Source organism: Miscanthus floridulus, chromosome 11 (assembly GCF_019320115.1).
Source record: "Miscanthus floridulus cultivar M001 chromosome 11, ASM1932011v1, whole genome shotgun sequence".
Taxonomy (NCBI): Eukaryota; Viridiplantae; Streptophyta; class Magnoliopsida; order Poales; family Poaceae; genus Miscanthus; species Miscanthus floridulus.
Window position 1 is genome coordinate 53,924,546 of NC_089590.1, and position 27,097 is coordinate 53,951,642.

At 45.4% G+C, this 27,097-nt stretch overlaps 2 protein-coding genes across 3 annotated transcripts; both read right to left on the minus strand.

The window, feature by feature from the left end:
* Window positions 1-5,317: 5,317 nt before the first annotated feature.
* LOC136493605 (monothiol glutaredoxin-S1, mitochondrial-like) lies at window positions 5,318-9,533 on the minus strand. Of its 2 annotated transcripts, XM_066489701.1 has the most exons (7): window positions 8,513-9,533; window positions 8,109-8,192; window positions 6,996-7,172; window positions 6,749-6,848; window positions 6,580-6,646; window positions 5,817-5,895; window positions 5,318-5,739 (listed from the first exon to the last, which is right to left on the minus strand). In XM_066489701.1, exons 2-7 carry the CDS (start codon window positions 8,181-8,183, stop codon window positions 5,665-5,667), a joined length of 573 nt encoding a protein of 190 aa, XP_066345798.1. In that variant the 5' UTR covers window positions 8,184-8,192; window positions 8,513-9,533; the 3' UTR covers window positions 5,318-5,664. The 2 variants fall into 2 exon arrangements, with proteins under 2 accessions (XP_066345798.1, XP_066345799.1); XM_066489702.1 differs by lacking the exon at window positions 8,513-9,533 and having other exon boundaries at window positions 6,996-7,084; window positions 8,109-8,160.
* Window positions 9,534-22,018: 12,485 nt separating this feature from the next.
* Window positions 22,019-27,008, minus strand: LOC136493120 (uncharacterized). Its single transcript, XM_066489161.1, has 6 exons — window positions 26,625-27,008; window positions 26,417-26,543; window positions 23,241-23,502; window positions 22,946-23,145; window positions 22,667-22,854; window positions 22,019-22,381 (listed from the first exon to the last, which is right to left on the minus strand). Exons 2-6 carry the CDS (start codon window positions 26,518-26,520, stop codon window positions 22,095-22,097), a joined length of 1,041 nt encoding a protein of 346 aa, XP_066345258.1. The 5' UTR covers window positions 26,521-26,543; window positions 26,625-27,008; the 3' UTR covers window positions 22,019-22,094.
* Window positions 27,009-27,097: the final 89 nt, after the last annotated feature.

The following is a 27,097-nucleotide window of genomic DNA, read 5'->3' on the forward strand; positions in this document are numbered from 1 at the left end:
CAAATTTAATCTAAACATAGAAAAAAGGAAACACCTAATAAACATCTCTGAATTCATAATTATTACATAATACCTCTAACACACACTATTAAACATCACTATATATATCAAGCGGGCACAGTAGTGAACTTCTTCTTAACGTATATCCCTTGGTTATGATCGTGTCGTAACCATGGAGTGTCCTCATCATTTAGCTAGATGCTTGGGTCTTTGTTCACTATGAAGGGTGGAATTCGGTCATCCTTTTTATAATCTTCTGATATGTCTGACTTATCTTCAATTCCGACGATGTTTCTTTTCCCTGAAAGAACTATGTGGCGCTTTGGCTCATTGATTGGGTCATTGTTGTTTTTCCCTCTCTTTGGTTTTGTAGACATGTCCTTGACATAGAACACCCGATTCACATCCTTGACAAGGACGAATGGTTCATCTTTGTACCCAATATTGTTGAGGTCCACGGTTGTCATTCCATACTAGTTGTCGACTGCTACCCCGCCTCTAGTCGCCTTTACCCATTGGCACTTGAACAAAGGTACCTTAAAAGTAGGTGCATAGTTTAGTTCCCATATCTCCTCTATGCGGCCATAATATGTTTGCTTATTTCTATTAGGGTCGGTGGCATCTATGCAGACACCACTATTTTGGTTGGTGCTCCTTTTATCTTAGGCTACTGTGTAAAATGTATTTCCATTTATCTCGTACGCTTTGTATGTGAGGATATGCCACGATGACTGCCTAGCCAACAAATACAATTGCTCATCAATACTCTCATCACTCTGACATTCTTTTCGCAACCAGTCGCTGAAAGTTTTCATGTGCTGACGCGTAATCCAAGCTTCAGACTTCTCTGAAAACTCAGATCGGAGCAACTCTTTATGTATCTCGATATTCGGATCCACCAAGGAGGAGTTTTGCAGAACTGTGTAGTGTGCTTTATTAAAATAATTGTCCTACGTACCAATATATATTTTCTTCCCTAGTGTCCCCTTTCCACTTAGTCTCCCCTCGTGTCGTGATTCAGGAACACCAATCGGGTTAAGGTCGAGAATAAAGTCAACACAAAACTCAATGACCTCCTCTGTTCCATAGCCCTTGACGATGCTTCCTTTTGGCCAAGCACGGTTGTGAACATATTTCTTTAGGACTCCCATGAACCTCTCAAAGGGGAACATGTTGTGCAGAAACATAGGACCGAGAATGCTAATCTCCTTGACCAGGTGAACTAGGAGGTGTGTCATGATATTAAAGAAGGAAGGAGGGAACACCAACTCAAAGCTGACAAGATATTGAACCACATCATTCTGTAGTCTAGCTAGATCCATTAGATCGATTGCCTTCTGAGAAATTGCATTGAGAATGCACATAGCTTTACAGTGGCTAGACGTACATTTAGAGGTAGAATTCCTCTTAATGCAACTGGAAGCAATTGCGTCATGAGCACATGACAGTCATGGGACTTTAAGTTTAGAAATTTCTTCTCTGGCACATTTATTATACCCTTTATATTCGAGGAGAATCCAGATGGTACCTTGATGCTTGCTAGGCATTCAAACATGTTTTCCTTCTCTTCTTTGCTAAGAGTGTAGCTGGTAGGACTTAAGTAATGACGTCCATCATCTGTCTTCTCTGGATGCAGGTTGTCTCATTCTTTCAAACACCGCAGGTCCTGTCGTGCTTTAAGTGTGTCCTTAGGCTTCCCATACACACCCATGAAGCCTAGGAGGTTCACACAAAGATTCTTCGTCAGGTGCATCACGTCGATCGCGCTATGGACCTCTAGGACTTGTCAATAGGGTAGCTCTCAAAATATGGACTTCTTCTTCCACATGGGTGCGTGACCGTCAGCGTCATTCAGAACAGGTTCACTGCCATGTGCCTTTCCAAATACTACTTTCACATCCTTGACCATATTGAGTACATCCTCACCAGTTCGGTTGCCCAGCTTGGTCTGGTGGTCTGCCTTACCATTAAAATGCTTGCCTTTCTTTCTTAGGGGGTGATTCGCAGGAAGAAATCGACGATGGCCAAGGTACACGATCTTTCGACATTTTTTCAAGAATATACCTTTAATGTCATCGAAACAGTGCGTGCATGCATTATATCCCTTGTTTGATTGTCCTGAAAGATTACTTAGAGCAGGCCAATCATTGATTGTTACGAACAACAATGCTCGCAGGTCAAAGTGCTCATGTTTATGCTCATCCCACACACATACACCTGGTCTGTTCCACAAAAGTAGAAGTTCTTCAACTAGTGGCCTCAGGTACACATCGATGTCGTTGCCAGGTTGCCTTGGGCCTTGGATGAGCACTGACATCATAATAAACTTATGCTTCATGCATAACCAGGGAGGAAGGTTGTAGATACATAGAGTAATAGGCCAAGTGCTATGACTACTGCTTTGCTCCCCGAAAGGATTCATACCATCTATACTTAAAGCAAACCTTAAGTTTCTTGCGTCATTTACAAACTGCGGGAATTCTCTATCGATTGCTCTCCACTGGGACCCATCAGCAGGGTGTCTCAACATATTGTCTACCTTACGGTCTTCTTTGTGCCATCGTAATAACTTTGCATGGTCTTTGTTTCTGAACAGACGTTTCAAGTGTGGTATTATAGGAGCATACCACATAATCTTGGTAGGGATTTTCTTCATGGGATGTTCGCCCTCAACATCATTAGGGTCATCTCGCCTGATTTTATACCGCGATGCATGACATACCGGGCATGCATCTAACTTCTCATACTCCTCGCCACAGTAGAGGATGCAGTCATTAGGACATGCATGTATCTTCTGGATTTCTAATCCCAAAGGACAGACTACCTGTTTTGCTTCGTACGTAGTGGCGGGCAATTCGTTATCCTTCGGAAGCATCTTCTTTTGGATTTTCAGTAACTCCCCAAATCCCTTGTCAGATACACCATTCTTTGTCTTTCATTGCAGCAATTCCAGTGTGGTACCCAACTTTTTCAGCCCCGCATCATAAGTTGAGTATAGCAATTTCTTGTGATCATCTAGCATGCGCTCGAACTTGATCTTCTCCTTTTTACTTTCGTATTCTCTTTGTGCGTCATGAATGGCCTGACCAAGATCATCAGCGAGCTCATCTTCTACCCCTACCTCTTCTTCAGCTTCTCCTATTGCAGTATCATTGAAGGCACCATATTCAACAATAATGTCATCATCGTCCCATTGTTCTTCTTCACCTTCTTCCATTACAACCCCGGTTTCTCCGTGCTTCGTCCAACAAATATAGTTTGGCATGAAACCCGACTTCAACAAGTGTGAATGAAGACTCCTTGAGCTAGCATATTCCTTCAAATTCTTACATATGGCACATGGGCAGCACATGAAACCATCGCATTTGTTTGCCTCGGCCACACGTAAGAAAGAATGCACGCCCTTAATGAACTCTTGGGAGCGGCGATCAGCATTATACATCCAATATCGGCTCATCTGCATTACATGACATACATACCATATTAAAACCTAGAACATAATTAGTTAATTATACGACATGCATGTCACCACACAAGGTATTAATTTATGAAAGCCTCGCTACAATGTAGACAATCCCAACTACCACTAAAAAACTAAAGCTAAAATGCACTTCAGCAGCATAAGGATTTCGCGACCAATCCCAACTAAAACAGACAGATCATGCGTTTGTTCAACATCTATAGGCTTCTTCTGTAGGATCACTGCCTCATCAGCCGCCGTAGCCGTCTATGCAAGAGAGTTTTACACGTGTTCAACATACTCTTCCTCCCAGTACTAGCCTGAACATCCAGTGCTATCCCACTAAAATTAAAACAAAAAATTAGAACTTTAATCGCAATCATCATGAAAATAAGTATAAATTAACCATAATCATCAAATGCGACAAAATAACTCACATTGCGATCCGGACACTTGTAGAAGATACGGCCCTTGTTGGGACACTCCTTCCTCACCCGGTACTCCATCACAATCTTCTTCTCACACTTGTCGCATGCAATGAGAGGGAGGTCCGGCCTCAGTCGCTTTGGAACCCAATGAGAGGCCGAGGACCCGGAAGCAGTTGCCATCTACTCTCTATACTCATTTTTAATATAATATAAATTTCTCATTTTATAAGCAAATAAAATTAAAAAACTCTAAAATTCTCTATATCTCTAAACCATGAAGTGTGCTATGCATGCTACAAATGAAAGTTGAATACTAGTTTTGAATAACTACTTTAACCTTCATTCATCCAAATATACAAACTTTAAAGTGATTTTGAGCTTAAATGGCTTACAAATAAAAAAAATCCACCATAAAAAACCACATATATCTAGTCCACAAAATGAGATATGCTACTGATGAAATATGAGAGTATAAAGTTGGTAACCTTTAGAACCGAAGAATCGATGGAGGAGTCGAAGAAATCTTATGATTACTGTGGTGAGGAAGAAGAGATGCCGGCGATGAAGCAAGAACACTGAGGTCGAATGGCTCAGGCTCGGGGAGGAAGAAGGGGTATATAGGAGGGGACCTTTAATCCCGGTTAGAGACACCAACCGGGACTAAAGGTCCATTTCTAGTCCTGGATGGAGCCTCCAGCCGGGAGTAGACTTTTACTCCCGGTTGAAGGGACCAACCGGGAGTAAAAGTTAACCTTTAGTCCCGGTTGGTAGTTCCAACCGGGACTAAAGGTCCCCTGCAGCAAAAGCCTGCCGCAGTAGCCGTTGGGCAGGGACCTTTAGTCCCGGTTAGATCTACAAACCGGAACTAAATGTCTCTCTAGTCCCGGACGCGAAAAATACCAGGACTAAAGCCAAATTTCGAAGTGGATCAAAAACCGTTTCCTTACTAGTGTGACTTTATTCCTAAAGTTATATTCCTTTCTAGTGCATAAAAATTTGTATTGTCGTCTCTTCAGAAAAGTCAAATGAAGCATAGTAGCCAATTAGACAATTGCCTGCTAACTTCGATGCATGTTTTATAAGGCGCAGCAAAGTTGTATATTCTCAGGTCTGACCATTAAAAATGCCTATGGCAACACAAGTGTTGAGTGTCATCACAGATTCAGTGGCAGAATCAACATGCCTGTTCGCTTGTTGGTTTCAGCTTGACTTATTCAATCAGTCAACAGTATTTTTCTCTCACGGAAAACTAGCACCAATCAGCCCAAACCAATACCACCACCAACCAGCGAACAGGGCGTTGCTATACTCTCTCTCTCCCCCTCCCTCCCTCCCTCCCTCCCTTGAAAGGTTGGATGCAGGATCTTTTTGACAAACATTAATTTTTCTCACTCCTCTCTCAGTTCTAGCAAGAAGAGAAAGATTGGACACCACCCATTTGAATACCAGTAGCGCATATAACCATTTTACAGCCTTATCTGTTATTACAAAATACAAATTCAGTTCGATTAAAAAAAAGGAATGCAACGCAACCTATGAATCCTGGAACTCAAGTTCCATAGTACGTATACAAGGCACCAAAGAACGGCATTGCTAAAAGTGGCACTTATTCATTTGACAGAGAACCCAGCTTACGGGCATCCAATCATGATTTTGCCTCTGCCAGAATGCCAGATCAAACAACCTATAGCCTGGGATTCTAGGAACACATCCGATCATCTATGTCCAATGCTTAGGACAGTTCACAATGTCACCTAAAGCCTACTGTGGATTGCTTCATGGATCATGAGCATCTGCTTTTTGTTCATCTCTTTGTGCAATATCCCCAAGAAGATCCTTAAGTTCACCCTTCTGAAGAAAATTATGACGCCACTAATAAAGACAATACACTAATATGCTAATGAAATAAATCAAAACGTGAAACTTGCCTGGTGCATGCTTAATATGATGTCAGATCCCCCAACAAACTCTCCTTTGATAAATATTTGTGGAAATGTAGGCCAGTTACTGCACCAGCAAAATAAAATTAACAGTGAGATTGATAGGGTGAACCAGGGGCAGAGCCAGGATTAGACTAGCACCTGGGATGGACAAGCTACATCCTTTTGGCTCTAAATTTTTTACAATTTTTTAAGTATGCTTCCATGTATTTCAGTGCCCCAAACCAGGGCTGGAACACGCGAGCCCAGTCCTGCATTTCTACACTCAGTGTGCACAATTTTCTGATTCGAGCATATGAACCAACTGAACAGTGTCTAGCAATCCATTTCTTAGTTTCAAGCATATCAGTGCACAGCAAGTCAATTAAATGAAAACGAACATATGGATGATGAATATAACAAGTAACGGGGCATAATGATGTACTAATACAAGACACGAACTGTTACTATTGACACTGCTTGGCATGAAGATGTTCCAAATCATATCTAAGAGGCTCAAAACGAAATGTCAACCAGATAATCACAACTCATTTTCATTCTTTTCTCTATTGTTTTTCTTTCTTTCTTGTTTGGTTAAAGCTGGTTCTTCTCTCTTGAAGGCAAACTTGAAGATCATTACCATTGCCTTATGACATCATGCAAAATTTCAATAATCTGCCTTAACATGGTTCATTGCCCATTCTGAGACACAAGCATATTGCTGCTTATTATCTAAAAATACATCATCCAGGAGGTATACAAAGACACTTACGTGTGGGCTTTAACACTCTCTTTGAGCTTGAGATCTCCAAGAATGTCTCTGCCACAGATAGGGACACCTGAAATCGATAACATAGAGCTTAAAGTTTAGAAAGTGATATTGGTTATCACCTGCATTTGAAACAAATCAGTCTGTAATCTACTAATTAGAGCCAACCTACCATATTGCTGGAGGACCTTAACTGCCAGTGCGCTGAAGCCACACATTGGAGACTCAGGAAAACCCTTCATGTAGATCAAGACTGGGTTCTCCTTGATATCCTGCCCAAAGAAAGTGCTATTACGATGAAGAAATGGCAGCTCAAAAGATACATCAATAAGCCTCAGGTTATGCCTAGTTTTATAACAAGTTAGGTGCTTCGATGTTTAACACAAATATTCTTGAATCTCATCTCTGCGTGTAAATACCTGAGCAACGATGTCATGCAAAGACATGTCTGAACTTCTGCTGTTTGGCTCGAAATCTTGATGTGTATCAGGATCAGCAGCTACTCGTGCTGCAGTTGAGTTCGTGTTTGCATTAGGATCACCACCATGTGGTGACGAATAGTTCATAAACTGCTGGAAAGCTGGTCGGGACATAACCTGCTCTTCCGGTTAACATGCAGACAAGGATACTAAAATTAAAACAGAAACACAAACTACTGAGGGGCAAAATATAAACACTAACCGAACAGGTAATAAATCATTGTACAGTAATGTGTTGTTTCCCAAACTCATGGTTCATATCACATATTGAGTAAAACTATATAATTCGTGGGTGTTCTTAATCACATATTGGTTCTAAAAAACAAATTGGCACACATAAAACACAGCTATAAAAATTCAAACATGTGTAAAAGTTTCTTAAACAATAACATGCGAACAAAACTCAAAGTAGCAAACAGAGAATGATGGTAGTAACAAAGGAACAAACTCTCAATTGCGAATTTGCAATGAGAAAATAATATGTAATCTATACTGGGAATAGACAGTTGCCCTCATTTCCCAATAGTACATTTGCAAATGGCATAACACATTACTTCATGGAAATCATTAGGAAGTATATACAGGCAACATAAGTGGTAACAATAAAGAAACTCACTCATTTCTATAGTTACAACGGTTCATTATAGTGTCCAAACTCTGAACTCCAAAAATATGAAGGCGACCGTTAACTTTGATGCTATGGTACAGGAACACTGGAAGTCTGGAAAGTACACATATACTACAGTATTCGATTACACAATCCCAGAACAAAACTAATTCATTGGAAGCCTGAAAACTACGCATGTAAATTACTCAGCGACACATTTCAAACTCAATGTTTGCCATTAAAACAATGCACACACAAGGTCGCATACTAGCATGGACCTAAATTGCAGACACCAGATGCGCTTGTAGTCTAGTGCTTTGGAAGAGGATAAAGAGGAGAACTACTATCATCATGGCTCTGCTGAACAACCACGATGCGTTAGCACTCGAAGCTAAGAAAGACGCATGTGTATGGAGACCATCAGGGACTCGATTTGAGAGCCTTACAGCAGTTGTGCTCGGCAGTCCGCGAGATCTCAGGAGCCCTCTCGTGGCGAGGGCGGTCGACACCAACCTCTTCATGGTAGTACCCTGCGAACGGCGGATTCAACAACAAACAATGACATTAAGGAAGGTGATCTGCCAAACGAGTTGGAGAAATCAGCAACAGCCAAATTCCCATCGCAGCATCAGCGAACTCGTGCTGTCGTGCAACACGATAGTACGAACGACACGGACAGCGCGTGACCGACGGCGAGCTTCGCGTGGGGAAAGGGGTTTCGGACTTTCAGTCGGACCCTCCAGATTTTGTGGAAAATGTACTGGAACTATTATCCCCCTCGAAACAACAACAAATCCATGACCAACTAGGAATGGAGGGTCCAGGCAAGCCAGGCCATGGTTTTCCTTACCAGCAAAGGAAGGAGCCAATTCAATGTCCACTCTGTGGCGGCCGGCCTAGGAGAGGAGAGAACGACGAGGGAAGGGAGGATGGATGGCCACCGGAGAGGCGGAGACACAGACGAGGCGGCGTGCTTCGCTTCGGCGGACCGGCGGGGCCGCAGGCGTGTGCGTGCTCACCTTCTCGGGTATATGGGCTGGGCCGCTGGGGAAACGGTGTTGTCTGTGAGAATGAATTATGCGCTTGGGCTTCTTTGCACAATTTGCTTCCGAGTGGATTTCCTATCCGTCTTTTTTTTTTTTTTTTTGAAACCTCCTATCCTTTCAGGGGGGAAAAAAGACTCTATCTTACTTTTCTGAAATCGTTCTAATCTGATTTTATTTCACCGGACTTTATAACGAGATATTTTATTCTCTGAAATATTAAAACCATTTAAAATTATCACCCTACTCCTGGATTGAAGTGGTGTTGAAGGCACGAAACGAGTATGTACTTTAAGGTTTTCATTGACGCTAATTAAGGTCACGCACTAGCAAGAGCTAGTACGTTCGAAGCCGCACACGGTCTAGCACATATCGGAGAAAATCTCACATCACGACCAACCAGCATGATGGCCACACATATTTAACACCATTATTCATCTAAAAACCTCGTGAAGACCTCAGCACCATGAGATTCTCTAGAATCAGCAAGGACACCGAGAACATTAATGAATCTGGTCGAGAGAGGCGCTGGACAATATAAGACTAGAAGAGACAAAAGTGAGGGAAAGTAGTAGTAGATTGATTTTTGATCCACCGTTTTTTGTGATTGTGGACCTCAATCGGCACTGATATAGTTTGGAGAAGATTATTATTGAAGGACCGGAAATGGCGACCAGAGGGGGGTTGAATGGGAGCCGTAAAATTTCTCGTGAAATATTTCGGCCACTGTCCCAAGTTCACCGCCAAACGTGCAAATAAAACACCATGATATCCATGACCCAAATGAGTGGGTGGATATTCTCTAAGAACACAGCGGAACACCACAAAGCCAATCGCAACAATCGAAAGTCAAATCGAAGCTCAAACACGCAAATTTTAGATAAACAAAAATCTAGACCGGCACACTCTATTTTTGCAACTGGATAACAGTACTGCAGCAAAACCACACGGCTAGGAACGGCTCCTACAAAAACTCACTGCCTGTATACTGGAGCGATTACCAATCCTGCAAGAACGAGATCTAAACAAGTGCTGCACTGATGGAACGAGAACAATGCAGCTCGCAAGTAGTACTCCACCAGCCAAATGAATGCCAGTAGTCCACTACAACCATGACAATGATTTAATAATCAAAGAAAGTCTTGGTTCCTGTAGATCGAAAGTGACTACTCATAAATTGGAAAAAGCAAATCACGATCACGCGAATCTCTTGCTTCTGTCCATGATGGCGTTACTTGCAAGAGATCAGACAAGAGATACTACAAGCATGGAAGGGGAGGCCACCACCGGTAATCTGCTCGACGCACAGGCAGTGTACGCCGATCTGCTCAAGAGATGCAGTACCCATGAGTGGTCATCGCTTCCTCTGGTGCTCTGCGTACGGCTGCTGGATACCACAACACGAACTGAAAGAATTAACTGAGGGGAGAGACAGGCAGCAATGAATCAAACGGTCAGAGCAGGCGCTGCTCAAACAAGCAAGCTTGGCGCTTCCGCACCGGCTCTGGTAGCGCTGCAGCTGAAACACATCCCCACGTGAAGAACAACGAAGAACAGAGAAGTCACGCTGCAAGAACAGAACAACAGGCGGACACAAAACTTCTCGATTTATGACCCAAGCCAAATCCAACTGCCACGAAAACGAATCTAGGTAATCCGAAGGCAGTAGATGGGCTATCCCTAAGAAATCATCGCCCAAAGTTTGGTCAATCCATGGAAATTTCAGATCACGGGAAAGAACGAAAAAAGATGAACACAGTGAAAACAAGAGCAACAAAAATCACACACAAAATCACTGAATCCCAGAGGACAACTGGAGGATTCGGGCCTCCATTCCCACACCAGATATCACAGAATACACCCACGAATTTTTCAGTTTGGGGGACCTCTCTCAAGAACAAGAAACCCTAAGTCTAAAAGGAGAAAAAGAAAAATGAAAGAGAGGCAAGGGAGATGGGGGCTCCCTCATCCTATTTAACAGGGCTATTACCCATTCCCAGTTTTGCCCCTGGATACAAATGAGTTGAACCGCTAAGCCCAAGGGCGTTGTTGTCCAACCCGGTGTAATCTTGATCCGACGGCCACCGCACCTACTCACCGGTAGCTTCGCCTCGACGCGAACTCCCCAATGCCGCCACGTGCCGTCCGTCCCTCCTCGGAACCTCCGCCCGGGTTTTGAGGCTCAAACCCGTAAACCGTCCGCGGGTAGCGTACTCCATACGCGTCCCCCGCCATCCGATGCGTGTCACCGCCATCCTCGACCAGCCGGCCCGCCAAGTCCTCCTGAGCCTCACTCGACTCGCGCGTCCACCGTCTTGACCCGGTCAACACTGTCACTCCATGTCTTCTTGCACCTGTCGATGTCCCAAGTGTCAGCCACCGCGGCTAGTCACCCGGCCTTTGGGTCCCTCGGTCCAAGCCTCACGTCCGTCCTTCACCGCTCCCGGTCTGTCGGCACGGCACGTCCTCCTTGACCTTCACCTCGCCGTCGACCACCGCATCCGAGCTCCACACCTACACAACACAAGCCAAAAGACATGTCGCACACATAGCTTTCGCCATGGTAGGATTAGTCACCACTCAACCTACTTCGTGGATCACATTGACAATCACTCATCACAAAACGAACACACAAGGGTACTTGTCAACCTTGTGTTCGCAATCTCCCCCTTGATGAGTGCATTGTCAACACCAATACACGAACAGCTTGAGCAAAAAGAAAAAGAAGAAGAAGAGAAAAGAAAGAACTCACCCAAATAACCAAAAGCCAAAGAAAAGCCAAGAACCGGGTCATTTGAAAATGAGCAAAACTTGGTCCCCAAAGACATGGGCAACGGCTCGACGCAACCAAGTAAAACAAAGCTAGCCCTCAAGAAGAGGCAACGGGCTCAACACCACTAGCAAAGCTCAAAAAAAACCGAAAAACTGCTAGACCCTCCAAAAGAGGCAAAGGCTCAACACATCTAGCAAAACACCTCAAATGCAACTCCCTGAACAAGTGCAATCTCTCTCAAATGAATGCATATCTCTCAACTTTAGGTGAAATTGGAAGTTTGAAATTAGAAGTTTCTTCCCCTTGTGTCATTGTGAGTGTGGAAAACTTCTCCCCCTTGTTGACACATGCACTTATCAAGCTAGAGCCAAAGATTGCATCTCCCCCTCAAATCATGCTATGAATGCAAAAATGCACGAATGCAGAAGCTTCAAGATTATAGTAAGTAGATTGAAAAGAGGCTCTAGTTGATGCTGTCATGTATATATAGCAACACATACAAGTGCTAGCAAATGCTCAAAGTGACCAAATGAGACGAAATATGGCATTTAAGCAATTTTGATCAAGTTTGAGCAATTTTAAAAGAGGGTTCACCACCAAAGGAACACATAGCAAAAATAGATAGGAGATCGACCTTGTGCTACACATGTATGCAAAGTGAACTACCCCAAACAAAGTTCACACATCATGTCATGAGACAAACTTGTGGTTTGATCAAATTTTAGACACCAATTGAAATTTATCAGAGTTATGCAGCTTATTACCAAAGTTTGTCAGACAAGTGTGTGCGGGAGGTTATCTGTGCCATCAAAACCTGACTTAGCGACCATGTGAAGCCTATGCCAAAGGCAATCAGAAGCTTAAGACAATGATCTCGGTATCCATTACAGAGCTCAAGTTCACCAATAAGTGCAATTTGGAGCTGTCTCGATACTCTGACATAGGATAGTACAGACCCATCCCGATCTTTTCAAATCACTGAGTTTGATTTTCAAGTTTTAGCACAAATTCAAGTTTCTCAAGCAAGTGTGTAACTCAAGGTATGAGCCATAGCAACTAAGCATATACATGAAGCAAGAAAAAGATCTCAACACATTCTACACATGCTAGTGCCACAAGTAGTGGTGAACACATTTCATGTTTCAACAAGTTTTAATCAAGTTCACAGTTTGGAAAACAAGCTTAGCTCATAACATGCATCAATTGATCAAGAGGAGCCTAAGCTAAAAGCACATCATGTATATCCATAACATCCCCAACAAGAGCATAGTGTCAATCTAGCTACTATAATGATGAAGCTCAGAATGCAATATGATACATGATGATATGATATGCAAGTATGATATAAAAACAAAAACAAAGGCTAAACTATAAAGAAAAGCAAAACTAGAATACAACAACCAAAGTTTCCCTCCTCTAAAAAGGGAAACAAACTCCAAGCTCCCCTCGCAAGCGAGCAAACTGGGCTTGGTCAAGTGGTTTGGTGAAGATATCTGCGAGCTGGTTTTGGGTATCAATGTGGTGCAGATCGATATCACCTTTCTCATAGTGGTCACGCAAGAAGTGAAAGCGAACTTCTATGTGCTTTGTCTTTGAGTGAAGGACTGGGTTTTTGGCTACACTTATGGCACTGGTGCTGTCACAAAACAAAGGCACTCGCCTAAACTCTAACCCAAAGTCTCTCAAAGTAGCTATCATCCAAAGCAACTGGGAACAACAAGCAGCAGCAGCAACATACTCAGCTTCTGTGGTGGATTGGGCGACGCTAGACTGCTTGCGAGAAGACCAAGACACAAGAGAAGATCCAAGAAACTGACAAGTCCCCGAAGTGGACTTCCTCTCAACACGACAACCAGCATAATCCGCATCAGAATACCCACAAAGAGAAAGAGAGGAGGAGGCTGAAAACCAAAGACCAAACTCGGGTGTGAAACGAAGGTACCTGAGGATCCGCTTGATGGCTTGACGATGAGACGTGCGCGGAGAAGACTGAAAGCGCGCGCACAAGCAGACTGCGAACTGGATGTCTGGTCTTGTCGCCGTTAGGTACAGCAGGGACCCGATCATGCTTCGATATTCCTTCTGGTCCACGGCTTCTCCCTCCTTGTCCTCATCTAGGGCCGTCGTGGTTGACATGGGCGTCGAAAGAGGCTTGGCCTCACCCATATCAAATTTCTTGAGCACATCCTTGGTGTACTTGCCTTGGTGCACGAACGTCCCCTCACGAGTTTGCTTGATTTGCAGCCCGAGGAAGAAAGTCAATTCGCCCATCATGCTCATCTCAAATTCCCTGCTCATAGTATCTGAAAACTTGGCAACAAGAGCATGAGAAGAGCCACCAAAGATTATATCATCCACGTATATCTGAACCAAAAGGATGTCTATGCCTTGCTTGAGGAGGAACAAAGTCTTATCTACGGAACCCATCCTAAAACCCTTATCAAGCAAGAAAGCTTTCAAACGCTCATACCAGGCTCTCGGGGCTTGTTTCAAACCATACAAGGCTTTGTGGAGTTTAAAAACATGGTTGGGGTACTTTGGATTTTCAAAGCCAGGGGGTTGCCTCACATAAACCTCTTCCTCTATGTACCCATTCAAGAAGGCACTCTTTACATCCATCTGATACAGCTTGAACCCTTTCGAAGCTGCAAATGCTAAAAGAATCCTAATGGCTTCTAGACGGGCAACAGGAGCAAAGGTTTCTTCATAGTCTATTCCCTCTTTTTGGCAAAAACCCTGAGCCACTAATCTCGCCTTGTTTCTCACCACCACCCCATCCTCACTCTGCTTGTTCTTGTAAACCCACTTTGTACCTATGGGGTGACACTCTGGTGGAGGTGGAACTAAAACCCACACTTGATTCCGCTCAAAGTTCTCTAACTCCTCGTGCATAGCATTAACCCAATCGGCATTAGATAGTGCGTGTCCAATATCTCGAGGCTCAAAAGACGCTACAAAAGCAGAATGAGCGAAATGGGAAATATGATAAGACTTGGAACGCGTTACCCTTTCATCGATGTCGCCAATCATGGTCTGAGGAGGATGGCGTCGCTGGATGTGTCGAGGTGCACCCAAAGACGAAGTCGCCTCCCCCTCATCCACAACTGGGGCCTCCTCAGTCGATTGAGGAAGCGGCTCGCACGGACCCCATGAAGTAGAGGTGGAGGGCTCGGGGCCGTGAGCCGAGGTAGTTGAAGCTGGCTCAATCGGTGCAGCTGGTTGAGATGGCTTGGGATCATCCCAATCGGCGTCGTCGTCGTCCTCAATGAAAATGCTGTCACCCATCTCTTCATCACCTGCACGCTCAAAGACGGAAACAGAAGAGGGCATGGTTTCGTCGAAGGTGACTTCACAAGTCTCCACGACACGGTTAGTCTCAAGATTAAGCACACGGTACGCATGTGAATGAGAAGCGTAACCGAGAAATATACCGTCCGAAGATCTAGATTCAAACTTGTCAAGATTACCTTGCTTAAGAATGAAACACCTGCAACCAAAGACTCGAAAATGACTCACCTTGGGTGGACGCCCAAACCGCAACTCGTAGGATGTCTTCTTCAAGAAAGCACGAAGAAAAATGCGGTTTGAAACATGGCAGGCGGTGTTGATGGCTTCGGCCCAGTAACGCCTAGGAGTCCTATGCTCATCGAGCATCGTCCTGGCCATTTCAACCAAAGTCCGATTTTTGCGCTCAACAACACCATTCTGCTGAGGGACATAGGGCGAAGAAAACTGATGTTCAAGACCCAAAGAAGCACAGAAGGTGTCAAACTGTGAGTTTTTGAACTCAGTGCCATTGTCACTGCGGATAGCTCGTATGTCATTCTTTGGTAACTCAGTTTGCAACCTCAAGATCAAGTCACGAGCATGAGAAAACGCTTCGTCCTTGCCCTCCATGAAAAACACCCAAGAATAGCGAGAAAAATCATCCACGATCACAAGAACATACCACTTCCCTCCCTCTGACCGAACCCGAGCCGGACCAACAGTGTCCATATGGAGTAGCTCACCGGGTCTCGTGGTCATGACCTGAGTCACTGGAGGATGGGAAGCGGCCACCATCTTCCCATGGCGACAGGGATGGCATACCAGATCCTTCTCAAACTTAAGTTTGGGCAATCCTCGGATCATGTCAAGAGAACTCAACCTCACTAGGAGATCGAAGCTCAAGTGACCAAGTCTCCTATGCCACTTCCACAAATCAGAAGAAGATCCGGCAACCAAACAACGGGAAGAACCAAAACACTGAGAGAAATCAGCTCTAAAAACTCGGCCAAAAGGAACGATCTGACAAACTAGATGTCCCTGAGAATCAAGCACACGAGAAAGTCCAGTCTTAAAGCGCACCTCAAACCCATCTTGAAGGAGTTGCGAAACAGAGAGCAAATTGAAATGCAGGCTTGAAACCAAAGCAACGTCCTTCAAGATAAAAGACTCATTGACCCGAATGGTCCCACGAGACAGCACCTTACCTTTGCTATTGTCCCCAAATGTGATGTACTCCTTGTATTGCATGGGGTCGAGGCTGGAGAACCATTTGGAACTTCCGGTCATGTGACGCGAACAGCCGGAATCAACAAGCCACGTGTTCTCCAGGCCTCCGCTCTGCATCAATAGAAAGACAGGGGGTGAGCAAATGGCACAACACTGGGGTTAGTGAAATGAGGAGAATACCAGTGTTGAGTCATTTGCCCTGGAAAAGTGTTAGGAAAAACACCATACATGCCATGTCCCATTTGAGAGAAGCGATCACCACGTGGGGGGAAACGTGGTCTGCTAGGAGTGCGGGACTGAAAACCACGATCGCGAGGTCCAGAGTCATATTGATCATGACTTGGGCCACGCCGGGCACGACCACCTCGCGGTCTCGCCACCTGAGGCCTAGCACCTTGAGGCATTGCACCTCTAGGCCTAACACTGTGCCTCTGAACAGGTGGTACATGTACGCCATGTGGAGGACGGTACATGTTCCGGTTGTTCAACTCGTACTCGCGTCGCTCATCTCTCTTCCTCCTAAAGCAAAACTCAGCCAAATGACCATCTCTATGGCAATAGTCACAGTGGTACCTCACCTCTCTCTTGGGTGGTGGTTGACTCACTCTTTTGTGGGTGTGGTTCACTCTCTGAGGCTTTTTGGCTTTAGGAAGGGGTGCACTAGAGATGTTGGGTAGAGTATCGAGTGAGTTCCGAAAGTGGTTCGGTTTGGGAACCCAAACTTGCTTGGATGGTGGAGCTTTTGGTGGTTCTTCAAACACACCATCTTTGATCATAGGCTTGGTAGGCTCTGGTGGAGGAATCTTGATCAATTTGGGAGTGTTGGTGGGTTTCTCACTTGGGTTCAAACCACTATGTTCACCAACCTTGCCATAGACATGCTCACCCTTCCCACCTATAGCAAAGCCTACTCCCGATGAGTCAGTTCCCCGCTTGAACTGGCTCACCATCATGCCCAACTGGGGCTCACTGCACGACACCCAGCTCAAGATGGACCGAAGTTGTGTGTTTTCTTCCTCGGTTCCCATCTTGTCGTGCCTGCAGGACTCAAGCTCCAACACCAAAGCTTCACATCGAACACATGTAGTGGTGGTGCTATCTAAGTTGGCCTTCTCAAACTCAGCAAGTTTGGCAACCTTCTCTGCCAACTCAGATTGCAAGCCTGAGCAAGACTTGCACGCACCGAGCAACCCAGAACGAGACTTCAACTCATCACATTCATCAAGCAAAACAACATACTTGGATTGCAAGTCAGAGAGGTTAGACATGTGTATAGCGCACTCATCGCACTCCTCCTCCTCTGACACCACTACACCACTCTTGGCAAGCTCCAACTCCTTCAAAGCAACCTCTAGCTGGTCCTTAAACTCTTTTCTCTCGCGAGCAGCACGCTTAAGCAACTTATCTTGACTCATCAATGTATCATTCATAGTATCAAGCTCAAGCATAAGTGAGTCAAGTGTGGGCGGTACCTCATTTTCGTCGTCGTCGACGTCGACGTCCTTTTTGAGCTTTGCTCCACCGTCAACCGCCATAGTGCAAAACCCACCACGGTTTGCACCGGCAACAAAGCAGAGACCGTTGAGCTTGTCCTCGCGCTTCTTCTCGGACTCATCGTCGGTCGAGGGAGAAGAAGAGTGATCATCGTCGGAGTCGTCGTCGAGGTCGCTGAGGGAGGCGAGGAAGGCGCGTTCTTGAGCTTTGGCCTTCCTGCGGCACGCCTTCTTGATCGCCTCCTTGTCGAAGCCGCCTTTGGCCTTGTGCTTGCCGGAGGTGTAGTCGCGCTTATCCTTGCGCTTGCCGGAGTCGTACTTGTTGGTGAAGGGCTTCTTCTTGGGGCAGTGCGCGACGAAGTGGTCCGGATTCCACATCCATAGCATCCCTCCTTCGGGCCACTACTGCGTCGGCGATTCAAACGGTTGTTGTGAAACCGAGAGAACCGACTGATGACGAGTGCCAACTCATCATCCCCAAGAGACTCTAGCTGCTCCTCTGTGACTGACATCAAGCACGACAAAGAGAAAGAAGCTTGTGAAGGGTTAGTCAATGAACTTGAACCACTACCTGAGACCAAAGCCATGGTTGGTGCAGAGGGATTCTTGAGCTTGGCTTGGGTTTGGTAGTCGATCTCTGTGGACTTGAGCTTGCTGAAAAGCTCGTCAACGGTGAGGGTGTCGTAGTTGGCGGACTCGATGATCGCCGACACCTTCACATCCCATACCTTTCGATCAAGGGCATAGAGAAGCTTGAGCGCCCTCTCATGATCACTATAAGGTAGGTTGGCCTTGTTCGCTTTCATTTTGTTGACAATAGTCTGAAAGCGGGAAAACATGGCATCGATGGACTCGCCATCAAGCTGAGAGAAGTTCTCGTACTCGCGCTTGTACGTCTCGTAGAGTCTGGTCTTGACCTGTGCGGTCCCCTCGTGATAGCTCTGAAGCCTCACCCAGATCTCTCGAGCTGTAGTACAATCGGAGACACGCTCGAACTCAGAAAGCGAAAGACTCGAGAAAAGCACACTGCGAGCTTTGCTATTTGCGTTGTGCCGATCCTTGTGATCCTGGGTGGTACGGGCCGCGGTAGGGAGCACAACGTAAGTAGCATCCTCGCAAATTTCCCAGACGAGCCAATCAATCCCCTGGAGATGCGCAGACATGCGGATCTTCCAATAAGGATAGTTTGACCCATCAAAGTGCGGTGGTTTGCCAGAACCACGCTCCATGTCGCCTTCGTGGATCACGGACCGATTAAGGTGGAATGATCCTTAACCGGCTCTGATACCAATTGAAGGACCGGAAATGGCGACCAGAGGGGGGGGGTGAATGGGAGCCGTAAAATTTCTCGTGAAATATTTCGGCCACTGTCCCAAGTTCACCGCCAAACGTGCAAATAAAACACCATGATATCCATGACCCAAATGAGTGGGTGGATATTCTCTAAGAACACAGCGGGACACCACAAAGCCAATCGCAACAATCGAAAGTCAAATCGAAGCTCAAACACGCAAATTTTAGATAAACAAAAATCTAGACCGGCACACTCTATTTTTGCAACTGGATAACAGTACTGCAGCAAAACCACACGGCTAGGAACGGCTCCTACAAAAACTCACTGCCTGTATACTGGAGCGATTACCAATCCTGCAAGAACGAGATCTAAACAAGTGCTGCACTGATGGAACGAGAACAATGCAGCTCGCAAGTAGTACTCCACCAGCCAAATGAATGCCAGTAGTCCACTACAACCATGACAATGATTTAATAATCAAAGAAAGTCTTGGTTCCTGTAGATCGAAAGTGACTACTCATAAATTGGAAAAAGCAAATCACGATCACGCGAATCTCTTGCTTCTGTCCATGATGGCGTTACTTGCAAGAGATCAGACAAGAGATACTACAAGCATGGAAGGGGAGGCCACCACCGGTAATCTGCTCGACGCACAGGCAGTGTACGCCGATCTGCTCAAGAGATGCAGTACCCATGAGTGGTCATCGCTTCCTCTGGTGCTCTGCGTACGGCTGCTGGATACCACAACACGAACTGAAAGAATTAACTGAGGGGAGAGACAGGCAGCAATGAATCAAACGGTCAGAGCAGGCGCTGCTCAAACAAGCAAGCTTGGCGCTTCCGCACCGGCTCTGGTAGCGCTGCAGCTGAAACACATCCCCACGTGAAGAACAACGAAGAACAGAGAAGTCACGCTGCAAGAACAGAACAACAGGCGGACACAAAACTTCTCGATTTATGACCCAAGCCAAATCCAACTGCCACGAAAACGAATCCAGGTAATCCGAAGGCAGTAGATGGGCTATCCCTAAGAAATCATCGCCCAAAGTTTGGTCAATCCATGGAAATTTCAGATCACGGGAAAGAACGAAAAAAGATGAACACAGTGAAAACAAGAGCAACAAAAATCACACACAAAATCACTGAATCCCGGAGGACAACTGGAGGATTCGGGCCTCCATTCCCACACCAGATATCACAGAATACACCCACGAATTTTTCAGTTTGGGGGACCTCTCTCAAGAACAAGAAACCCTAAGTCTAAAAGGAGAAAAAGAAAAATGAAAGAGAGGCAAGGGAGATGGGGGCTCCCTCATCCTATTTAACAGGGCTATTACCCATTCCCAGTTTTGCCCCTGGATACAAATGAGTTGAACCGCTAAGCCCAAGGGCGTTGTTGTCCAACCCGGTGTAATCTTGATCCGACGGCCACCGCACCTACTCACCGGTAGCTTCGCCTCGACGCGAACTCCCCGATGCCGCCACGTGCCGTCCGTCCCTCCTCGGAACCTCCGCCCGGGTTTTGAGGCTCAAACCCGTAAACCGTCCGCGGGTAGCGTACTCCATACGCGTCCCCCGCCATCCGATGCGTGTCACCGCCATCCTCGACCAGCCGGCCCGCCAAGTCCTCCTGAGCCTCACTCGACTCGCGCGTCCGCCGTCTTGACCCGGTCAACACCGTCACTCCATGTCTTCTTGCACCTGTCGATGTCCCAAGTGTCAGCCACCGCGGCTAGTCACCCGGTCTCTGGGTCCCTCGGTCCAAGCCTCACGTCCGTCCTTCACCGCTCCCGGTCTGTCGGCACGGCACGTCCTCCTTGACCTTCACCTCGCCGTCGACCACCGCATCCGAGCTCTACACCTGCACAACACAAGCCAAAAGACATGTCGCACACATAGCTTTCGCCATGGTAGGATTAGTCACCACTCAACCTACTTCGTGGATCACATTGACAATCACTCATCATAAAACGAACACACAAGGGTACTTGTCAACCTTGTGTTCGCAATTATATCTGCACATTTACACGTGCTAAACCCATGATTCCATTTTCCATGCAAGTCCGACCAGTGGTCTGAGTGCGAAGCATCACGTCACGCGGCGTTGGCCATCATGGCCCATGGCGAACCCACGATCGGGATCGTATGCAAATGCATGCACGTCGAAGCTCAATTTTTGCAGAAGATTTTGCACAAACTGCATGACGACGACTCGACGAGGCGCCTGGGGTCACGGACGCCCACGTGTTGCGTGCCAACTAGGAGTACCAGGCCACGCGAGCAGCTACCGTGCTACTGCCTGGCGAGGTAGCACACGTGAACACAGCACGGTGACGTGCCGCACGCGCACCGCTGCAACAGTAGCGGATCAAAAGCACCACCACCACGTTTCTTGATGGTACCAGCGTGAACAGTAGCGGATCAACAGACATTTCAGAGCAATTTGCGTGATACCGCACAAGAAACGGCCCAAATCCCGTAGATGTTTCGGGTAAACATAAATCACTAGCCAGTAGCCCACCTTCCAAATTCCCATGCTGCAAATAGTTTGCTTCTGGGCGATAGCTAGCCTGGTTCACTTTGCAAAAAAAAAAAGTGAACCCGATAAATAGTACCACTTTCGTCTTATTTGGCAAATATTGTCCAATCGTGAACCAACTAGGCTCAAAAGATTCATCTCGTGATTTCCAACTAAACTGTGTAATTAGTTATTTTTTTTACCTACATTTAATACTCCATGCAAGCGGCTAAAAATTGATGTGATGGAGAGAGAGTGAAAAAAATTGGAATTTGGATAGCATCTAAACAAGGCCCTACTACTGCCTTGATGCCAACTGGCATAGCAGGCATTCAGGCCCCCTTCATGCCAACTGGCAACTACTGCCTTCCGTTTCAGGGGCTTCTGGAATTTACAAAGGTCCACACATCATAGGAAACACATCGATGATGTTTGTTCTGTCTGATTTCACAAAACTGATTCGGCGATGACAAAATCTCCCACCAGTACTAAAATGACAAGATGCCGATTTAATCACAGGATACACGCACGTTCAGGTCAGTAAAAGGACAGATCGTAATGGCACAACATGCGCCCTAAAGAATATGCTGAGTTTGTGGACCAAAACCGTGAATGGATGAAGATGAATGTCTTTTGGGGACAGGAGCATCAAGGGACCAAATGTACCGAGGTCTCTCCCCCCCCCCCCCCCCCCCCCCCCCCCCCCACCCACACCCCCCCACCACCACCACCACCACACAACACAAAATGTTCCTCGTGTAGACCATGGAATCTGATCCTCTGAGACCTAACTTAACAATGCAGCCCCTTTGCTTAATTACTTTGCCTTCTTGATGAGCATTGACGTGCGGAATTTGGCATCGTCCTTGATGAAGCTCCACCAGAGATAGGTGAGTGGAATGGTGCTTGCATGCCACAGTGAATGGGCGTCGGCATAACCCATGTATGGAGGGAAGTCGTAGAGTTCAAGAAGCATGGCCAGTGCTCCTCCAAAAACAACTGTCCAGAGCTTCAGCCGTGATGGATGCCGGCTTACACCAGCCCAAACTGCCCACGTCAGAAGTTGAACCACAGCCATCACCACACAAACTTTCATGTTCCAACCTGATAAAAAATTCGTCAGATAAACATATGAGTAGCATATCTAAATATGTTTGCACAGAGGCAGCCGGTTTCTGTGAACCAAAACGGAAGAAAACCATTGCTAGATCGTATGAGAACACTCTCTGATGGCTTTGGGTAACAGATAAACAGCTAGACAAAGACATGGTAAAACGAGATTACAGCAGACTACTAAATCTGTTAAAAGCAAAGCAATTGATATACAAGTCAGATTATTCTTTGTATAGTGATGGCAAATGTTTAGCAACAGGTGAAAAGATACTTTACCATAGTCAAGCTCATAGAAGTTAAGATACAAGATGTGCGTCGTAACGAATGCCAAAATAGGGGCTGCAAACATCACCCTGGTAGCCTCATCCTTGACATTGAAAGCCCTTAGCAATGAAAGGATTAACGAGTAGCCAAGCAGGGCCACAGGTGAAGAATAGTCCAATTTCTCAGTCAAGTCAATGTCTCTACAGAATAAGAATGATGAATTAGATATCACAGATCACAGAAATATCTCCAAATTGCAGAATATATTGAAGGCTCTGAGCAATTTCATACCGAGTATGGAAAATAGTGCTCCAGAACCATGCATTCATTGATAAGATTGCATAGATATGCCACAAGCTAGTATATTCGTAGTAAGTTCTCTTGGTCTGGGCTCTAAGAGGCAATTTGTAACTCACTAGAAGGAAAAATGAAAGCCAGCCAGTGAAGTGCGTCAGTAGGTTGACAGCAGATAGTGCAGCTGAAAGGGGTTCCTGATAGACCATGTCAGATTTAGTTGAGACGTCGCCGAGAACTAATGATAGAAATAGTTGTTTCACACTCGGGATCTCGTCAGAACTAGGCATACCTGGAACACAGAAACACGTAAGAATGGCCACTTTCCATGATATTTAACGGGGCTCAGACCAAGTGACTGTCGTTCCCCTTCTCTTTGCATCATGCAAAAGTAGCAACAGTCTGTCCTACAGTTCAGTTGTTTCCACTGGATGTAAATTTGCTCCTGGTTATACCAAGAGCCTCCAACAGAAGTATCGTTCTCTTTGGACTGACAATGGCTGATGACGTTCTCCCCAATAATCCCTGTAGTTTGACACTCCCTCACGCAAGTTCTGAAGGTTGATCAGAAGAATAAAGATTTTCATAAACTCTTAATAGTAGTAAGTTGAAGTAATTCATAAAGCAAAGGGCTCAGCATGAAATCGAAGAGGATGGACAAATAATGTGGCTTTTCAGTGCATATCTTACTTATGGTAAATGGGAAGCCAAGAAAATATAAATGTATTCAGCTAGTGTTTCATGAAATTAAATAATGTGAAATGTTACTAAAATCACTTTCAAATTCCATGAGTGATATTGGTAGTAGCATATGCAAAATGAAAGGAGCCTACAGGAAATAAATACTGCAAACATGGAATATAACCACAACAGGAAAAGGGATTATAATACCTTTAGGCATATCTTACAATATGCCTACCCCAACAACATATGTTATGATCCTTAGATCATTTGGGGTTGGGGGATAACCATTGCCAGGAAGATGGCCAAGCAAAGTCAGCGTGGAGGGAGACTAAGTATTTGGGGGAATTGGATTGTTTGTTCTTTCTTCATTGCCCCTCTTCTTAGTACATCACCTCTCGTTAGATAGAGAGAGGACTCCTGGCCACCTAAGGAAGGCCCAACCAAATCAAAACAAATCATATCCAATCCTATCTCTAACTGATCAAATCCCTCTAATTGATCTAATCTAATCTCTTTAATCCTTATTCCTACCTTAGCAAGGGCACTATAGGCCGAGCTACAGTACCGCGGGTACTGTTCACTCCGGCCCAGGCTGGGCCGTCCTGGGCCCAACACCCATAACACTAGCATTACAAAAAAAGGAAACCCTGTGTCTCAACAGAGCAGGAAACCAAGCGTGCCACAAATACTCCCTTCAGGCAACTAGCCTCTACCACCCTGACTCAATGCTTTTGCAGTACGTTGCTTTTATCTGTTGTTTACCTACTTTTTAGAAATAGATCTACTTCTTTTTATGAAATCAAATAATATATGCCATCAACATTATAAATTAAGAAAAGAGAACATAATGATACCATTGGGCATTGGGATTAGCTTCAGATAGAACAGATCTGTTCCTTACAAATTTACATAACAAATCTAGTTAAAATATTTTCTCGAACACGAATCTAGTGAAATTCATCCGAAAAAACTAGGAACAGAATGCATAAGTTGTCTTTTGGACCTTGAGCAGAACATATGCCCAAAGCATGAGAAATGAACAGGTATAAAAATTACAATTTAGCTATGAAATACTAGATACTCCCTCATGTCCGATTTCCAAGGCGTGAAACCTAAAATACAGATACCAAGACGCTCATGAGGAACATTGCGCTCGTGCATAGGATGGTTTACTCATGACAGCTGCCGCGCCGAATTAGCCACGCCGCGCTTAATAAGTAGTTAGCCTCCAGAAGTTTGAAGATTTCTTTGTCTACAGGACTGGGTGTATGGCGCCATGCAAATAACTCTTGGCTTCAACAACGTTAATTCCTGCGCTTAATGACTCTTGGGATGCCACATGCGCCTTATATAGTAGACTTTTTCCGGAACTCACATATTCCTTACAAAAGGGACTGAGCGAGTCCATATAACAAAAAAACTGCCACAAAGCATGTTATTATTCACTTCCAACTCTGTTACAGCAGTGCTCTGGAAAGTGCTATGCTGGAATTAAAAAAACACTAGAATGGAGTGGACAGTAGTGTCCTTAAAAGGCTGACGCAGTTAGAATTTTGAAGTCATGCTGATGAGGTATCAAGCATCATCACGCATGTTGGGTCTGTTTGGATTGAACTCTGAGGACAATGTGTTTGGCCTGTAGCATCCCTGATTCCCTGGTGGTTGTTTACCATGTTTGGTTGTTCTCACACCCATTACTCACATTCAGGGCATTGTTAACAGCTATTTCATATCTCACTTCACCTTGTATATGCCTTCCCCCCTAGTTCAACACAGGAAAGTGGATACATACACATGATGCTCTATGAAGGGTGAAATGTTCTAAAATTACGGTGTATTTATATTTGGAAATCGTATGTACCAGTCCTATACATCTAAGCTAACAAAAATTTGAGCTAGCAATATTTTAGTTTTGTACCATCACATAGGTACAGTAACACTTAATTCAATCTCAGGCTCAAGTACCAACCAAAAAATGGTACAGCCTGGCCTAGCAAAACTCATCGAAGGTTCAGGCTTCCTTCAGGCAGCGCTTTTTCTCAGGCTCAATGCTCAGGCCTCCAACTAAACAGGCCCATACACAGCCTAGTGAAGTCACCAACACGATATATAACTCATAGGGTCCGATTCAATAAATTCAAATCTTATTGCATTCTCACATAATAGTACTCCCTCCGTCCCAAATTGTAAGTTGCTTTGGCTTTTCTAGGTACATAAGCAAGTCTAATTCATAATATGCAATCAAGTCCAAATAAGAAATAATTAAGAACAAGCTTCTTCTTCCCAAGTTGATGATGTAATGTTTGCTAGGAGGATCCTACGAGCAAATTGTTGTTACAAATTTACAATACCACGCAATCAAGCTGTTCTAGTAAAGATCATCCCTTATTGCTTCACATCTCTTCTCACAAGACAGTAAGACACTGATATACGTTCCACTTGGCATAGAAAGCAAGTGTTGCTTAATCAAATGACCATTTACTGCAGATTCAGCTATGTGCATCTGATCTATTTTGGAGGAGCCCTATTTCAGTTTGATATATTCCTATGTAGCAAACTACCTAGCATGGGAGTAGCGCATCTTTATCTTTACATGGCATAAACAGACCATCGATGCTATGTCATGTCCAAGATTTACAGTACCTACTCCTAGCTAACAGCAGTGGGACTATGAACTCGGAAATCCTAGTCTAGTCCTACAAGAAGCAAGATTTTGCTCCATGCCTTAGGCAACAGAAAATAATTGGTGCATAACTCATTAGTACACACAGAGATGCAGCTCACCTGTAGCGCGGATCAACATCCCCGAGGCTGGCCTCGACGGAGCCGAGCACCAAACCAAACGCGAGAAGGGAAGCCAACCGAACCGCCCAGGTGCTTCGACCCATCGCAGCGGACGCGCCCCAGGGTCCTGCGAAATCCCAGTGAAATCAGGAAGATTAGTTACCCAGGACTTGTAGCAGAGAAAGAGTAAGGAAATCAGGGTGCTTACCTGGAAACGGCAGCCCAGATCTCCACCTCCGAGGAGCCCAATGGCTACACGACAGTACGAACAAAATGGATTGCGCAGGCAGGATGGTGGGGAGCTTCGCGCGGCGGAGCAAGGGGACAATTGAGCTACACGATATTACCCCCTCCACACAGGAATCAAATCCGCGACGAACTCGAAAGAATGGAGCGTCCAAACCAAGCAAGCCAGGAAAGAAGGAAAGAGGGAATTCAAAGTCCGTCGATCTCCACTCCGCGCGCCAGCCGGCCAAGGAAAGGGGAGCAGGACGAGGACGAGCGAGGAACAGGATGGATGACCACCAGCTCACCAGAGAATAGTCCCGACTCCCGACGGGGCGGCGTGCTGACTGCTGCTGACCAGCGACCAGCGGAGCGCGGCGGCGTGCGTGATCGTTCGCCTGCTCGGCTGTTAAGTGGGCTGGGCCGCCAGAGTACTGGGCTGGCTGTGACAGCGTA